This window comes from Calonectris borealis, chromosome 4 (assembly GCF_964195595.1).
Source record: "Calonectris borealis chromosome 4, bCalBor7.hap1.2, whole genome shotgun sequence".
In the NCBI taxonomy this organism is placed as follows: domain Eukaryota; kingdom Metazoa; phylum Chordata; class Aves; order Procellariiformes; family Procellariidae; genus Calonectris; species Calonectris borealis.
In genome coordinates, this window is record NC_134315.1 from 9,520,626 (window position 1) to 9,535,894 (window position 15,269).

Here is a 15,269-nt window from a genome sequence, read left to right on the forward strand (position 1 = left end):
AAACTTACTTCGTGTTCTCTCAGCCCTATGTAGGTGCCCAGAAGACCTACCTAAATCATTCCTTCCTTTATCTGAAGGAATATTTTAAATGGCTTCAGGGAGATAACGTTTTAAAGTTCCAAACTTCACTTTGTAAACCAAAATTATTTTACAGCAACGAAAAATCTGTCTGATGCATGTAAACCTCTGAAGAAGCGAAATCGGGCTTCAGCAGCAGAATCTTCAACTCTTGCTTTTAGCAAGAGTTCATCTCCTTCAGCTTCCTTAACTGAGAATGAGGTAAAAAAAAAGTGGTGTTTGCACACAGCCATTTAATTACAGAAATTTTCAGGTGTGAATCTTGTTTAAAAAGAAAAATCAAAGGCGAATTCTCTAACGTTGGTGCTCTAGACAAGTTACAGTTTTGGCCTCTGTGAAACCTGTTAATGTGTGCATTGCAAATTCATTTATTGTAATACGAACGTCTGATTTGGGGACGTCGAGATATTATTGTGGTTTTTAATGTATTTACCAACAAAGTTTTAGAATTGTAACCTTCTATTAGAGGCGAAGTAAAATGCCAGTGTGTTCTGTATTTTCTTCTACAGACTTTATGTAAGTGTACTACATTAGTTACATTATGTAACTCAATATTGTCATGTTGCCATAGCTTTTATATTGAAGCAAGTTTCCTAATCCTCTGTTTGATCTAGAACTGGACAGTTTTCTGAGCAGAGCCTCTTTAAGCTCAAATTAGTTTTCAGGCTGTTTAAGTGCTATTTCTCTGTGATGCAAATAGCTTCATCCCAGTAGAGTTAAACAGGCAGTGAAGGATGTATCTTTTTGATACTTACTAATCATAGTCTTAGCTCTGCATATTTGGAACTGTAATTCTTCTCAGTTGACATACAATAAATGAAATGTATGTACCAGAAATGTATTCATACAATCCATTAAACCATTCCCCAAGTCATCTACACTATTAAAACCAATCGGCCAAAGAGTGGCAGCATGAGGGTGAAGTATGCATGCTGTTTTGCAGGTGGATTCAGAAATGTAGTTGGTAGGATTTAGTAAAATATCCATAGACAAACAGCTTCAAGCGGTTTGTATTACAGAAGCTGTAGAGAAAATACTCGCCTGCTAACAAGCGAGTAGGGCTTCCAGCTATCCTAGAGACTTTTTCATCTCCCCTAACAAACGCATGAGGTGCTTAGACACTGTAATGAATGCAGTTAAAATATTTAGACAATGTTCAGTAAACGGTTTACCTTTGGGTGGGGAAAAAAGATTGCATGTTAATGGCTGTATATCTTACTGTAACTGGAAAAATATTTTAACAAAAATACCCAACAAATTCTCCCTCCTGTACCCCAATAAAACAAGCAAAGGAAGTCCTACTGGAAATAATGTTCATGGCAGCAGTCAAGTAAAGTAATACTTGTTCTCATTTTGTTCTCTCAATTGAGAGACTCCCATCTATCGGCTTACCAGCTTCTGCTGTTTTGGCTTTACGGCTGGGACTTGCTGTGTAATGGCTGTTTGTGTTTGGGACCATCTATTCAGCCAGACCAGTTTAAGGAACATATTGTCTTTTTGGCTCTAAATACGCATCTCCAAATATTGTAATCTCAGGAGAAAGGTTCTTCTGTTTCTAGATATTGTGTTTATAAAATGAAATCTCCAGAAATCTTTCTTGACAAAAGGCTCATTTTTGTAGGATTTTGGGTTGTGACTTAACAGTTCACATGTAAAAAGGATATGATTATATGGGCTGAGATGGAAATTTTAAAACTTAGCTCTTAATCTATTCAGCTACTGCTAAACAGCAAAAGGTGTGAGAAAAATTAACATCAGACACTGCTCACAAAACACAGATACACAAACTAGAAAGTGAATTAATTGTTTTCAAGGGTTTAAAAGGTTTTAAAATATCAAAACAATCCCAATCAACATAACAGAAAATACACCCTGTCAAATAACGGAGACTTTGCGGGGCTGGGTGCAGGGGGGAGTAGATTAGTGGGCTGGATCCTTGGATGGTTTAAAGCTACACTGACCTAAACTTGTACCAACTAAGGATTGGATCCAGTTTGTTTCCTATGATATTAGATATATTTTGCCTTTAAATAAAACAAAAATGTCAGGCATGTGTTTCTGAACTTACTATTGATCTATTCTACAAAACAAGGAAAGATATAAATTTTGGATTGTGTGGGTGGCTTTAAAAACTTTTTTCCCTTTTGTATTGTTATTTAGCACTTGTCTAAATGGCTAAATATGTGTGTGTCCTGAGAGCGTTCATCCAGAGAGAAACCTTCTCCAGAGTGTTAAGGGAAAGAGTTTAAAAAATAAACACAATCATGCAATGATGAAAGCCTTGCTCAGCTAATTGAATAGGATGTAATTCTTCTCAACATTAAATACATTTACTGATTAACTTTTATATTTCTGTGTTCACTATAATACTTCTAATGGTTGGCTTAGATGCTCTCTTAACAAAGATAGAAAAAATTCTGCATATTCCACAAGTACATATGCCTCCACAAGCAATACTAAGTGGATTCTGGCCTTTTTTTTTTCTTTCTTTTCCCCCCCACACTATTTGTGGATAGCTGGATATAGCTGTTATTTGTGAAGGACTGTTGCTAGCTGCACACCTCTTAAATGTCAGTCCATTGCAACTGAGTTCTAGGAAAGGTGTGTTCAATAGGAAGGGTGTGCTCCGTTTTTTCTTGTTGGAAAATGCATCTTATTTGACTTTTTTTTAAAAAGATTTTGGATGGTTTTTGTTGTTATTGGGGATATTTTTTAATGGGGTTTACTTGACATACTATAAAATTAATTGAGGCCAAATTTTCAATTGATAAGTTACTTTGGGTATCTAATTTACAGGGGAGAGAGACAGGGGTGGGGGTGTGGACTTCTGCCTTAAGAACAAACAAACATTTATAGACCTGACATATCAGAGATTAAAAGGTAGGCTTTCACTCCCTTCAAAAAATCAGGCTTTGAATTTGTTTTAAGGTGGATGGACAGAAGCAGTAAGGTGTTTATACATGAATGAATAAATGTCATACCTACATTTAATCTTGAAACAAAATACTTAATTTTACTTCTAGGCACTTGACATCAATAGTCATTTCTTCCAGTACTTCATGTGAAATATGATTTTGTTTAAAATCTAATTCTCAATGAGCAATTGGTAGGGCCAGATGTGAGAAAGATACTCAACACTTTGGAGTCTGCAAAAGCTCGGAGTAGTTTTTTACTGCCTATGTAAGACTTGGTGTAACCATCCAAAAGCTCGTGATATTTGTGAGAAGAGATACAGGTAGTGTATTCTCGTTTCTTTTTTTACCTTGGCCCTCCACCCCCCAATAATGTAGTAGGTGCCAGTAGAGTATTTTTTTAATAAATAAAAAAGGCTTTATGTTACCATTACTGCTGGATTATTGGCACACTTTGTGTGTTGGCATGAAACATATCTGCTTTAGCTTTTCAATCAATTTTTGTGGTTATTGGCATGCTTCATTAAATTGGATGGATTTGTTGACAGCAGATAAGTGTCAAGTATCCTGCAGGGTCTAGATACTACTTCTGAACTTTGTCAAAGAAATTGTAATTTTTTTCTAAGAGAGGACAAAATAAAGAACATATAACACTCTAAATTCTTAGCTAGCCTGTCATTCATCATATCCTCGTGAAGTATGAGCTGACCAGCAGATGGCAGTTTAAAGAAGCCTGTGAAAGATTTTGAAGGTGTTGCTTTTATCGTAAGTTCCTTCTGTCTTCCCTAGAGGGAATTCTTTCTTCTTTCTGTAACATCCAGTGTCAAAACAAGCTCAGTGGCTGGTTATAGCTACAACTTCTTGCATTTCCAAGGCCTAATAATGCAAGTTATAATAATGCAAGCCTTAAGTTTTGCTCTTTTTCTGCATATTAAACAGTATTTTTTTTTTTTTTCATTACTGATTTGAGGCAGATTTGGTTTATCTGCATTTCTTAATGGGTATTAGCATGTGTACACATTGGAGAAAACACGTACAATTCTTAAAAGGTAAGGCATTTGGTTGAGAAGGCACATACAATTTGCAACTAAAAAAGTATGTCAGCTCCATTTATTGACCCTGAAGTCTAGTTGTCCTACAGTATACAACTAAAATATTCTAGGCACACTTACTGAAGGTAAAAATAACTGTCTGTGAGATCTTAAGAACAGGAAGGAAGAAAGGAATTCATGTTATTTTAAAGAAACTACTGCCCTAAAGAAAAAATAGTTGAAGCTAACCTTGCAGGTTGTTAAACAAAATCAGTGTGCTTCTAGCGTTTCATTCTAGCTTCCTTCGAAGATAATTTTCTCTTCAAAACAATATTTAAGGATAATTTAATATATAGTGACACTTTAAATCCTCTGACTTAGCAGACAGTTGTTTCCTGTATTTGTTTCTGTATGCCTATAGATTTATTTTTTTCCTGTTTCAAAGCACCAGAAAGCAGTCAGGGGTATGTTTTTGTGGAACGCTGCAAGTAATTGGACTTGTTTCTTGCTAAACCTCTGCTAAAGCCTCTAATAATTGAAATGACCTGCATCGCCCACCAGATCATACAGTTTTGTTACGATGCTTCCACTTTCACATGGAAAAAAGTTATAGGCTTGACTCTTGTTCTTTGGCAGCACATTCTGTGTAGAAAATTAAGTTTCTTATGTGTAATTATTCTCATCTTGTGTATTACTTAGGCTTCAGATGCAGAGAATCTGTTTACTGAATGTTTACATAATATAGGTTTTTATTCCACATCCCCTACCAAAGTATCATGAGTATCTGTAGGCAATTTTATAATGTTTTAAAATGTTCTCAGAGTTTTAATTAACTTTCCAGGCAAATTCAGAAATGCATAATATCCTTATCTGAAACGTCTAACTCCTGCTAATAATAAAAATGAAACTTGTCCCAGGCCGTCTTTTTTGCTATTATAGTACTGTGTACACTTGTGGTACCGCATACTTAAAGAATTTATCTAGTCTAGCAGTATGGGCCAAAATATCATTCTTCATTCAGTTCAGGAATTCTTATACTGAAATAAAGGAAATGTTAACTGTAACTCAATTGGCTCTGTCAGTTTTTCTGTCTCCGTGTGGGTGCACGATAGATTGTCTTTTGAATACAGTCTGATCTGTTGTTTGTATGTTGCTTATTGACTTATATAAGTTGTGCCTAGATTAAAAAAAACCCCAACCCTCTAGCCATTGAGATTTTGTTAAGAAAAAAAATGCAGTTGGTGTTTCTCTGTGGAAAGACTAAAGAGTTTGCTTATCAGAACATTCATAATCCAAGCTTTCTAGAGAAAGCTCTTAGCCAGACCAGACCACTTCCTCCTGGATGACTGTGCTATAGCAATCGCTGACTGTAAAGTCACATCAGGAAGCCTGAGCTTGTCACAGTGTCCTTAGTTTTAAGCAAAGTGGAACTTAATAGCCAATAGCATTCAGAAGTCGTGGAAACATGCTTCTAAAATGCTTATAAAAAGCTGCAATGTATCTGTTAAAGATAGCAGATGACCTGAGAGAGCATGCCGCTTAAGCCAGTGAGTGTCTTAGGACAACTCTGAAAGAGTGGTAGGCCACTCTTTGTGGGCCCTTTCTTTTATGGATCCTGCCGATCCTGCTGTGGAGATGACTTGCCTACCGAACGAAAAAGCAAATGGAAGTAATTTTCTGTCATGCTTTGGTTTCATTTTATATACCCTTAGCTTTAAAATAAGTATACATAGTGGATTTTGTTTCCATCTGATGTTCTACAGCTGGGATTATAAAACAAGAGATGCTCGAGTGAAACAAGGGGAAGCGGGAGGATTAACTTTTTTGGTTCGGGAAAAATTTGCCCTTTAGTTGCTTTTATAACTGCTTAAGCACAACGTGACAGAACACCACCGTTGTCTTGAATATGACTAAGATGAAAGTTTGTATTCTTAATGCTTAAGAAGTGCTGTTAAGCAAGCATATATGAGTAATATAAGAAGTGTTTTTATAAGACTGAAATAAAGTGAGTTTTCTGAGGAAGAATTTTTTTAATGAAAATTGCACTTTGGTAGCTAGAAGAAAGGGAAAGCTTGTCTGAATTGGATCTAGGAGAGGAGAAGTCCTAGTGAAGCTGATAAGCACAGAAGTGTGAATGTTGTTCACTTTGCAATTGCTAACACACAGTGAGTAGTATTTGAAACTTGCTTCTGCTCCATGAGGCATGAGTTTTTGCCTTAATACTGATGCTCTAGTCCTTTAGGACATCCTTTAGCCAGGAGGTACTTACAGTGAAGAACAAAACCACCACCACCACCCCCTCCCCGCCCCCAGGATAACATTGAGCCAGCAAAGATGTTTTTATAGATCATCTTTTAAAAATGAAGACTTAATCCTAAGCCTAAAACAAAAAGCACGTTTAATAGCCAGGTCAACAGCTGATTGAGGGCCAGTCTTGACAAGCAGAAAGTTGCATTTTGTGTTCTTACTAGTAACTTCTTAAATTCTCGGGCTGCAGATTGGATGAATACAGCCATTTATTTTCGGACCTAGAATCTCTGAACCTCTTTTTCTTTGGAATTAGAGTGTAACGGTTTTGCTGGCACTGGTATTTACTATTTGATTTTGGAGCTGTCTGAAAGGAAATAGAAAATTTTAAATGGAAAAAAAATTTTTTCCTCAAGTGGGTGAGTGGATGGAGCAAATGTCCACATAAGTATTTCATTTCATTCTCACCTACTTCTTTGAAACACAGTATCATTTGAATTTTTGAATTCCAGGCTATCCTTTCTTGTATCATGTATCAGTATGATTGGATGCCAAGTGAGAATATGTCAGTGCGTATCTTTTTTTTTTTTTTTAAAAAAAAAAAAAATGAGTGCAATTTCAACTATCCAGATGTGGAACTAAAGATACCATTTGCAAAGTGCACCCACGTGATTCTAGAAATATGCAAGCTGAGTGTACATACCAGCTTGCATCCAACTTTTTTTTTTTTTTTTAAAAAAAAAAAAAAGCCAGCGGGAATGAAGAATTGGCTCCCATTTCTGCTGAGGTGTGTGGCTGAGACTGGAATCAGGTACCTGGTTGCAAAAAATGCTTAAAAAGTTGTTGTACACTTGAACTCAACATTTAGATGTACTGAATGGTGTGAGAAATGTTTCCCTATGTTAGTGCTTATGCTTTCACCTTTGAACACTTTAATTGGTGGTGCAGTGGACTATACAGTTAACTAAAACTCAGCTGAGGAAAGTCTTGCAGTAGGAAAAACATTTGAGAAGTGATTTTGTACACAATGCTTCTGTCAAATCATCTTCCTGCTCCCCCGCCCCGCCTTTTTAGAGGGCTTCCATCAGAAGGCAAAATTAAGAATATAAACATACAAACTCACAAAATGCACATAGCTGACTCAATTTAATTCCTTTTAATACTCTAGTGTCTAAAGTCTTATTTTAAATGTTTGGAGTTGCACGCGTTTCCTCCTCTTTTCTTAGCCTGCCCAGCAGCCTCCACCAAAAACAAATTCTTATTTATTCCACGTAATCATGAGAAGGAAACTCCATTATTCCACAAACAGTCCTTGCATCTGTATGCACATTGTATATCCCTTCTGCACAAAACGGGGAGAAGTAGTTCAGGAAGCAGTAAAAAAAAGTAAATCTCATCCTTATATTTAGCAATTAAACAATTGCCCAGTATTTGGTGGCGGTTGCTGGTGTGATCAGGCTTTATATGTCGAATATTGCAGTATGCAATTCATTCAGTTAAGAATTAATGCTGAAGATTGCTTTTGTAAGCATTCTTATATAGTCTTTGTAAAAATAGGTCGATATTTGTCCGAAAGAATCCATTAAACACTTCTTTTGGTTATTGTGAACAGGGAATTTTAGCATATAGTTCAAAAGAATTTAAAAATGCTTTGGGGATACAAAGTCCTGATATGCTGATTCCTGTACCGTTGTGGGTCTGCATAACTATTGCCAAAAAAAAGTTGTAGTATAAGATGTATGATCAAAATACCTTGACATGACTAGACCCAGTTCTTAAACTAATGACACATTGCCACAATTTGTGTCTTTTCATGGGTAAAAATACAACACTAAACCCAAAGAATTTACAGACATGCCAAAATTTTGTCCCCGTTTGACTCAGTAACAAGTATTTTTCCAATAACAAAACCATAGAGAACTTGGAGAAATGCAGTAATGTGTCCTTACATGTTCCCTTTGAGTCTGACGTGTGTGAGTAGTGAATAATAACTGATACACATGGGAGAGGAAAGATTGCCTTGGGAGCCTGACGGTTAATTTGTCGCTTCTGTGAGCAACCGTATTGTGAACCTCAGTGATCCCTGAAGTAAGTTCTGGCCCAGCCCAAATGAAGAGCAAGGCTCACGATGTGGTTTTTAGGCCAGTTTTTTCCCTTTCTCTCACTTGTGTACGCAGATGCGCAGTTGCCAGTAGAAAGAGCTGCATTTGATTTCTGAAATACCACCCGGTTGCTCGGTGTTCAGGCAGTGCGGTGTGAAAGCCTCTACAGGCAAGTACTTGCAAAATAATGTTGATGTGCAATAATTGAAGAAAATGAGAGGGAAAGCCTAAAGTTTGATGGTGCTTGCGGTGATACTAACTTCAGAAGAAGAAGGGTATTTTCCGTGTTGCAGCATCAGTAATTGCTAATGAAAAGTGGAGGGGATTACAAAGTTCAGGTGCGATTTCATTGCAGAAACTTGTCATTTGCTATAAACCTGAAGTGAACAGCCTTGCCTTTTTTCCCCTAAATTTGCACTCTTAAAAATAGTACTTTGCCTTTATGAGAAATAAGAAATTATTCAAAATGTAAACCAGAATAAAATGGCAAACCGGCAATCACTACGAATTGTTAATTGACAGGTGTTGCCACTGATCGAAATGTTGATTACTTTGAACCTTGGCCTGAATATCAGAAGAGTTAATTACATGCAATTTACTTTGCTAATGAGATTATATTACAAAAGTAAGGACAAGACAAGCTCTGGCATGATCACAAGGGAAAGATTTATGTTTGTAACTTCACAATCAAAGAAAAAAGCCCCCAAAAACCTGTGCTGATTTTTATTGAATGCTGTGATTTGGGCACTTGTATGTGAACGATTAGACCTTCCATTGTGGAAAGTTGTGTTAACAAACCACAAAAGTGTTACGTTTAATTTTAGAGGAGGCTGTGTTTCACATCAGCATGAACTGATTTCCAGCAATCGTCTCGTAAATCATCTTTAGTTCGTGACTGTTTCAATCTAAAGGTATTTTTATTGCGAAACTCAACTGTCCCCTTGGTGAATCAGAACCTGTTAGTGCCGCTGCAGCTTGCTTGGCGTGCAAATAGAGTTTCCCCAGCCATCTCATTAGGTTGTAAGTCCTCTCTGAGAAACGTTAGATGAAGGTTGTCTCAGCCTCTTCTACACAGGGCTGAAGGGACAGACGCTCATTTTACTTCCCTGATATTCTGGGATAACTTCAGGAGCAGAGGTGTTGAATTCTGGCTCTCTTCATAGAGGGAGCTTTCCCGAAGATGGCCGTATAGAACAGGGGTTATTTGCAAAGGGAGATGGCTGGTAGAGAGTGTTCCGCCTTCTGCAAGTTACAAATGAGATGAGATTAGGGTCAAAATCTGAACTATCCTGAAGAAATGCTTCCCTCTCTTATAACAGGGAATCTGCTAGCCTACCCCATTATTAGCCCCCTAAAATTAGCCCATGTGAAAACTCTCAGATGATGGTGGAGTGGATGCGAGCTGTGCATGTGTTACACGTAACGTGGCTGTTGGTTCAGCGATGGCTGAACCTTTGGTCATGTTAGCAGGGGTCAAGAGATGCGTTCTGCAGCAGCAGCCTGCATCGGGCGCTTGCAGTATATTGCTGAGCTTCTTATGAATGTATTGATTCTTAAGAGTTGCAACAGCCATGAGCAGGTATCCAGGCTTGTCTGTGTAGTGCAAAACTGGTGGTTAATAGAGCATTTGATTTGTGAAGTGTGTGAAGCTCCTGACAGCCGTAAAGGAGAGATCTTGAAAGATACTCTCAGTCTGGTAGCCATATGGTTGATGAACTAAAGGTATTTTGTTCACGCTATGTGTGTTGGTATTCATTCTTGAAATCCGGCATTAATCTATAGGCGGGTGTAAATTGCCAAGTTTTGTCTTGAATGGGCTGATAGAATTTGGGTTTTGTGGTTGCATTTGTGATGTCGAGTTTGATTCTTGCCAGCGCTGCTCCTTTTTGGCTCAGTAACCGTTTAATTTAAATGAAGGGCTGGTGCATTAATTCTGAGGCAGTGTAATCTCAGTTCTGTAGGAAAATGGCTGTCAGCCTATGGTTCACAAATGGCTGGGATTTTGTGACCTATATCTAGGGGGTTTCTGAAGACCTGTCATCTGCCAATAGAGTTAACTTTCCATATAGAGGTCTGCATCCTTCATTTGAACGTTTTACAAGTATCTAAACCAAAGAAAAGCTAGGAAACCATTGCTTTGCAACAAACCTTATTCTCTCGTGACTGGATACGTTTGTCACTGGGTATGTTCTGTTTCTCTGCTCTGCCTTCAAAAGTAGAGAGCTGGGGCAAGAGGAGTGCTTTCCTCAAGGGCAAGGCTGCGTAGCTTTTGCTGCTGGAAAGACGACTATCTTAACTCTTAAGGTGTGCTGCACAAATGATTTTTCTCAGGGTTTTAGGTGTGCTTTGTGCTGTGGGGAAAAGATGGGGGACAAATGTAGTGTCAAGTTAACGTAAGACTGCTTGTTTTGGTTACAACATAAAGAGCATTTTTTTTTTTTACGTAGAAAAGAAATGCAGATCTAAGACCTTCCAACTTATTTTTTCTTTTTTTCTTTTCTAAGCATGACTAATTTGGGCTAGTTGAAACAGGAACATAATGAGGTACTAAAAATGTTAGAGCACTGCTTATACTAATTAATGTTTCTGTGGAAATAGTTTAAACAGAAATAAGCACGTGTGTAAGTTTACTTAAACCATAAGGGAAAATGTTTTTGTGTTTTTGCCGAACTCCCACGCCACCTTTCTTTATCTGCCCCTTCCCAGCAAGAACTGGCTGCTCCTGGCCGTGCACTCAGGGTGCATTTGCAGTTTACTGTTTCACAGCTCCTTCCAGGGGACAGAGATTTCCTGGTGCCTGAACAAAGCAATGATTTTACACGCAGTTTCTGTTAACCACTTCTAAAAGGGTCGGGCAGAATCTCCAAATCGCTCCAGCTGTAGAAATATTCATAGGTGAAGTGTAGGTACGAATCACTTTGATAGCATGCATTTGCACAGAGGAAATGCATTTAAACCCTTGCAAGTAATCTGGAAGAAAAAAATCACAAAACAACCAACAACCATCAATCTGATCCAAATTACAAAATATTTTTAGACGAGATCAAGGAAAGCAAATGTTAAATGGAGGAATGCAAGTTAGCTGGCAACAACGGTGCAAAGTAATTGCTCAAAACCAGTGTTTCTAAAGGGGTTTTCTAAAGACTAATGCTAGGCCTGGTTCAGCTTTACATTTTTCTCTCTGATTTCAAAATAAATCACTTCTAATAAATTTGTGCATTACATGGAGATTGGCTGACATGGGAGGTTGCACATAGCTGTCTCCATTACTAAGTAAGCTGGGCCATTTTTAATAAAATGTCTTTTACTCTAGATAAATACGAGATCGTATGCCTGAAAACAGAAAGCAAATTCTTCATATAAAGCGGGGTGTCTGTATCCTGACAAACGGCTATTGGCAAAATGATCTCTTGAGTACTGCGGCAATTTACAGTGACTTTCAGTGCTGTATTGAAAAGGCTTAGGGAGATCCTAAGCGGAACAGAAGCGATGAAGAAGAGTAGCATGTTGGTTTGCTTTGGATATTGTACTTACGAGACTTGTAATGGGCTATTGCCTCCAGTTCTCATGCCTGATTTTTCAACAATCTTTTTTTAAAGTACAGATAAGGTTTAGAGAAAACCCACCAAAATTCTCCTGATGCTGGAACAAATTCCTTAAGGAGAAAATTAGAGGGTGTTCTGGCTTACCAAAAAGGATTGAAACGGGCTTAATTGCAGCATGCTTCCACAGGAGGAAAATGTCTGGTTCCAAAGGACTTCTAATATAGCTGAAATACCTGGAGAAAGCATCATCAACTGTGAGTTGCAGTTAAGACAACTCAAAAGGGACATGAGGCAGTATTTTTGATGGTATGTGTGAATAACCATTCGAACAAGCTCAAAGAGAAGTGACAGGTTTCTTTTTTAATCGCAAGTGGTGATGCTCTCCTGGAGAATGTACTTAGCCAAACACAACTCATTGAGTACCATGTGGGGGCAAGAAGATGAAATTCTGCATCTTCTGCTGTAATGTGAGATAAGACATATGACTCGGTTGTCCGCTCCCTCCCTAAATTCTATTGAACTGAAAACAGCCCTATATTTTCTTTTAAATATGTTATGTGGTTGTTTTGGGGGTTTTTTTTAAGTAAATTACAAATATTTTTTTAAAATCCTTCATCTTTAATACATCTAGATCTGTTGTATAAGATTTGTCCATAACAGGGTTATCTTTTGTAGTATTTTGAATTCATTGTTAGGTAGAACGTTCTTTAAACATATTCAGAGCGCCGCTTTTTTCTTTCTTCCTCTCTTCTATATACTGTTCCCACTTTCTTGGAGAAGATTTGAGTCAGAGACTTTCATTTGCAGCTTGAACCTTAACCAAGTTTCTTTCCAAAATTAACTGTTACTCTCTCATAAAACACGTATTCAAACTTTAATCAAGGGGTTTGAAGATATCCCTGTGTTACTGGCTAGGCACTTCTAGCCAACTGTATTACAGAACTGAGTATAAATAAAATGCCGTATTACAAAGTTTTGGTGTTTTCTTTTGACTGCTGTTGAGTTGGTGCGGATGATCGTTATATAGTCCTTTTGATGAGACTTCCACAAATGCATACTCTGGTTTTAAACAAGCTTTTTTTAAAGGTGGGGGAAACAAAACCGAAAGAGTGTGCCTAAATCTGCTAGTCTGAATTGCAATCTCCTTCAGCTGATATTCTGTACAAAACTGACCGTACATGACTGCTTTCTCTAACGTGTGTGTTTAATCTTCAGATCTCCGATGGCCAAGGAGATGAGCGGTCAGAGTCTCCCTATGAAAGTGCTGATGAAACTCAGACTGAAGTGTCTATATCATCCAAAAAATCTGAGCGAGGAGCAGGAACAAAAAAAGAATATGTGTGTCAGGTGAGAGATGTTAGCTGGGGCAGCGAGCCATGTTTTCTGAGGGTTCCTAGAAAAGGTCTTTTTAAATATGAAAATGACAATATTAGGCCAGAAACAGGTTTATCGTGTGTGTCTGAGATGTCTGTTAGTGATGAGGGTGCCATGCTGGTAAATGGAATTCTTCATTCTTAATTTTTTTTTTTTCTTGACCTCCAATAAATGACTTAGCCTTTCTGCTTGAGTTTCCAGATCTGCAAGATAAGCATAATTTGTACCTCAGAATAAGTGCGTGAGTGTTGCCAGGTAACTAGTTAAATGATTGAGGAGAGCTGCTCGCTTCTCTGTTAATAAAGAGGAGGAAGTAAAACCCAGTGGGTTTTGTGCTTCTGCCTGCAGCAGAGATTGCAGTGATGCATCGGTAGCAGCGTGCGTGTGGCATGCTAATTGAAAGCAAAAAGCGCTCTCAAACTATTCTAGAAGAGTTCTTAGATTATGAAATGGTAACGCAACACAAATGGACAGATCAAATTTGTTTCCGTGAGACTGGGCAAGCAGTTATATTTCCATTTCTTGTACATAGTGATGATGAGGTTATATCTATCTTTAAATGTTGGCTAATCCCTTAAATTCTGCCAGCATTATTGTTCAGTTCATTTTTAGTTATGCATGTGTCATTGCTAACCACTCGGATATAGAAGTATCATTGTGCCACCTAGATTAATTTCCTTTTGCCAAGGAAAAGGAAAATAAGGATGCTTTTTAACCCCACTCAGATGCATCAGTGCGCTCAGGGAAAATTTCTTAAAGCTTTTTTTCTTTTCCTTTTTTCTGTCAGATTGTATTTACTCATGAACCGTGGTTCTATGAGTGATATTTCTAGTGGTTTACTGACTCTATTAGCTGTTTCGACTGGAAGCCAGGGCATGTGATGATACTTGTAAAATTATCTTTCACTTGTTAAATTTTATTTCAACAACGGGAAAAGAGATTTTGAGGAGCAATATATGGAAAGGAATAAAGAAAACAGTTTTTTCCACATATGAACTTTTCTTTAACATTCAATGCCTTTGTGTTGTAAAAGCTGTGTGAAAAAACAGGTGATCTCCTACTGTGTGAAGGACTTTGCTATCGAGCTTTTCATGTAAGCTGCCTTGGGCTCTCTGGAAGACCAGCAGGAAAATTCATTTGTAGTGAATGTACATCAGGCAAGTTTGTCCCTTTCTATTAATAAAAAAAAAAGTTGTAGTTTTCCCATACGTTGTTCTAGGAAATCATCCTGGACAGAGTATGTATCTCTGGATTTATCCTTTGGTGCCTGACAGGGTGGGAGCTCATATAGTACCATCCAGTGTGCCGTGTTTTAGAAAGCTCGCACTGTTTTCAGTGAGAACTCTCTTGCAACTTGGCCGATTTAGTCTGAATTCCATTGCCTTAATAATTGCAGAATATTTGCTCTCTGAGTACAATTACAGATTAGATTTAAAGTCTGTCACAAAGACTTAAGAAATCCTAGGAAAAAAGCAGCAAGTGAAACGTTTTAAGTCCTTTTTCAGTCCTTTGTGTGTCTATATCAATCTTTTGCTCTTCCTATTAAAAGACTTATTGCTATTAATTTCATTTGCTTTTAATCCTATAATAACTGCTTGGAAGTTCTTATCTTAAAACTTTACGTAAAAGATTTGCGTTCTTGCTTATAAGCTCAGTTCAGTACACATGGTAAACCTTGTTGGAACAAGGCTGCTTCAAAATAAAGCTTTTCCAAGCGGTCCAGAGAGAAGATTAGAGGATACTTGTCCTTGGTTTGTGGACTTACTTCAAATTTCACAGGATCACAGACAACCCATCATACTATTTCATTGCTTTAAAAAAAATAATAAAAAATTCACAGTTGTCCTGGCATACTGAGGCTTATAAATAAGAACGTAAAAGCAGATTGGTGAGGCTTTGGGTGGTGTTGTGTACACTTTAACTGCAATGGGTTTGCATTGTAACTTTATTTTATCTGTATCTGAACAGATTAATATTTAA

At 37.6% G+C, this 15,269-nt stretch overlaps 1 protein-coding gene across 8 annotated transcripts in view; it reads left to right on the plus strand.

Annotated features, from left to right (window-relative positions):
- Positions 1–15,269, plus strand: part of NSD2 (nuclear receptor binding SET domain protein 2) — a 76,135-nt gene that overhangs the window by 49,257 nt on the left and 11,609 nt on the right. For 7 of the 8 annotated variants that reach the window (XM_075148552.1, XM_075148557.1, XM_075148558.1 and 4 more), the window contains 3 exons: positions 155–279; positions 13,131–13,262; positions 14,323–14,446. In XM_075148552.1, the coding sequence (XP_075004653.1) occupies positions 155–279; positions 13,131–13,262; positions 14,323–14,446 (381 nt within the window). The remainder of the gene's footprint in view (positions 1–154; positions 280–13,130; positions 13,263–14,322; positions 14,447–15,269) is intronic. The other variant, XM_075148559.1, reaches the window with a different exon arrangement.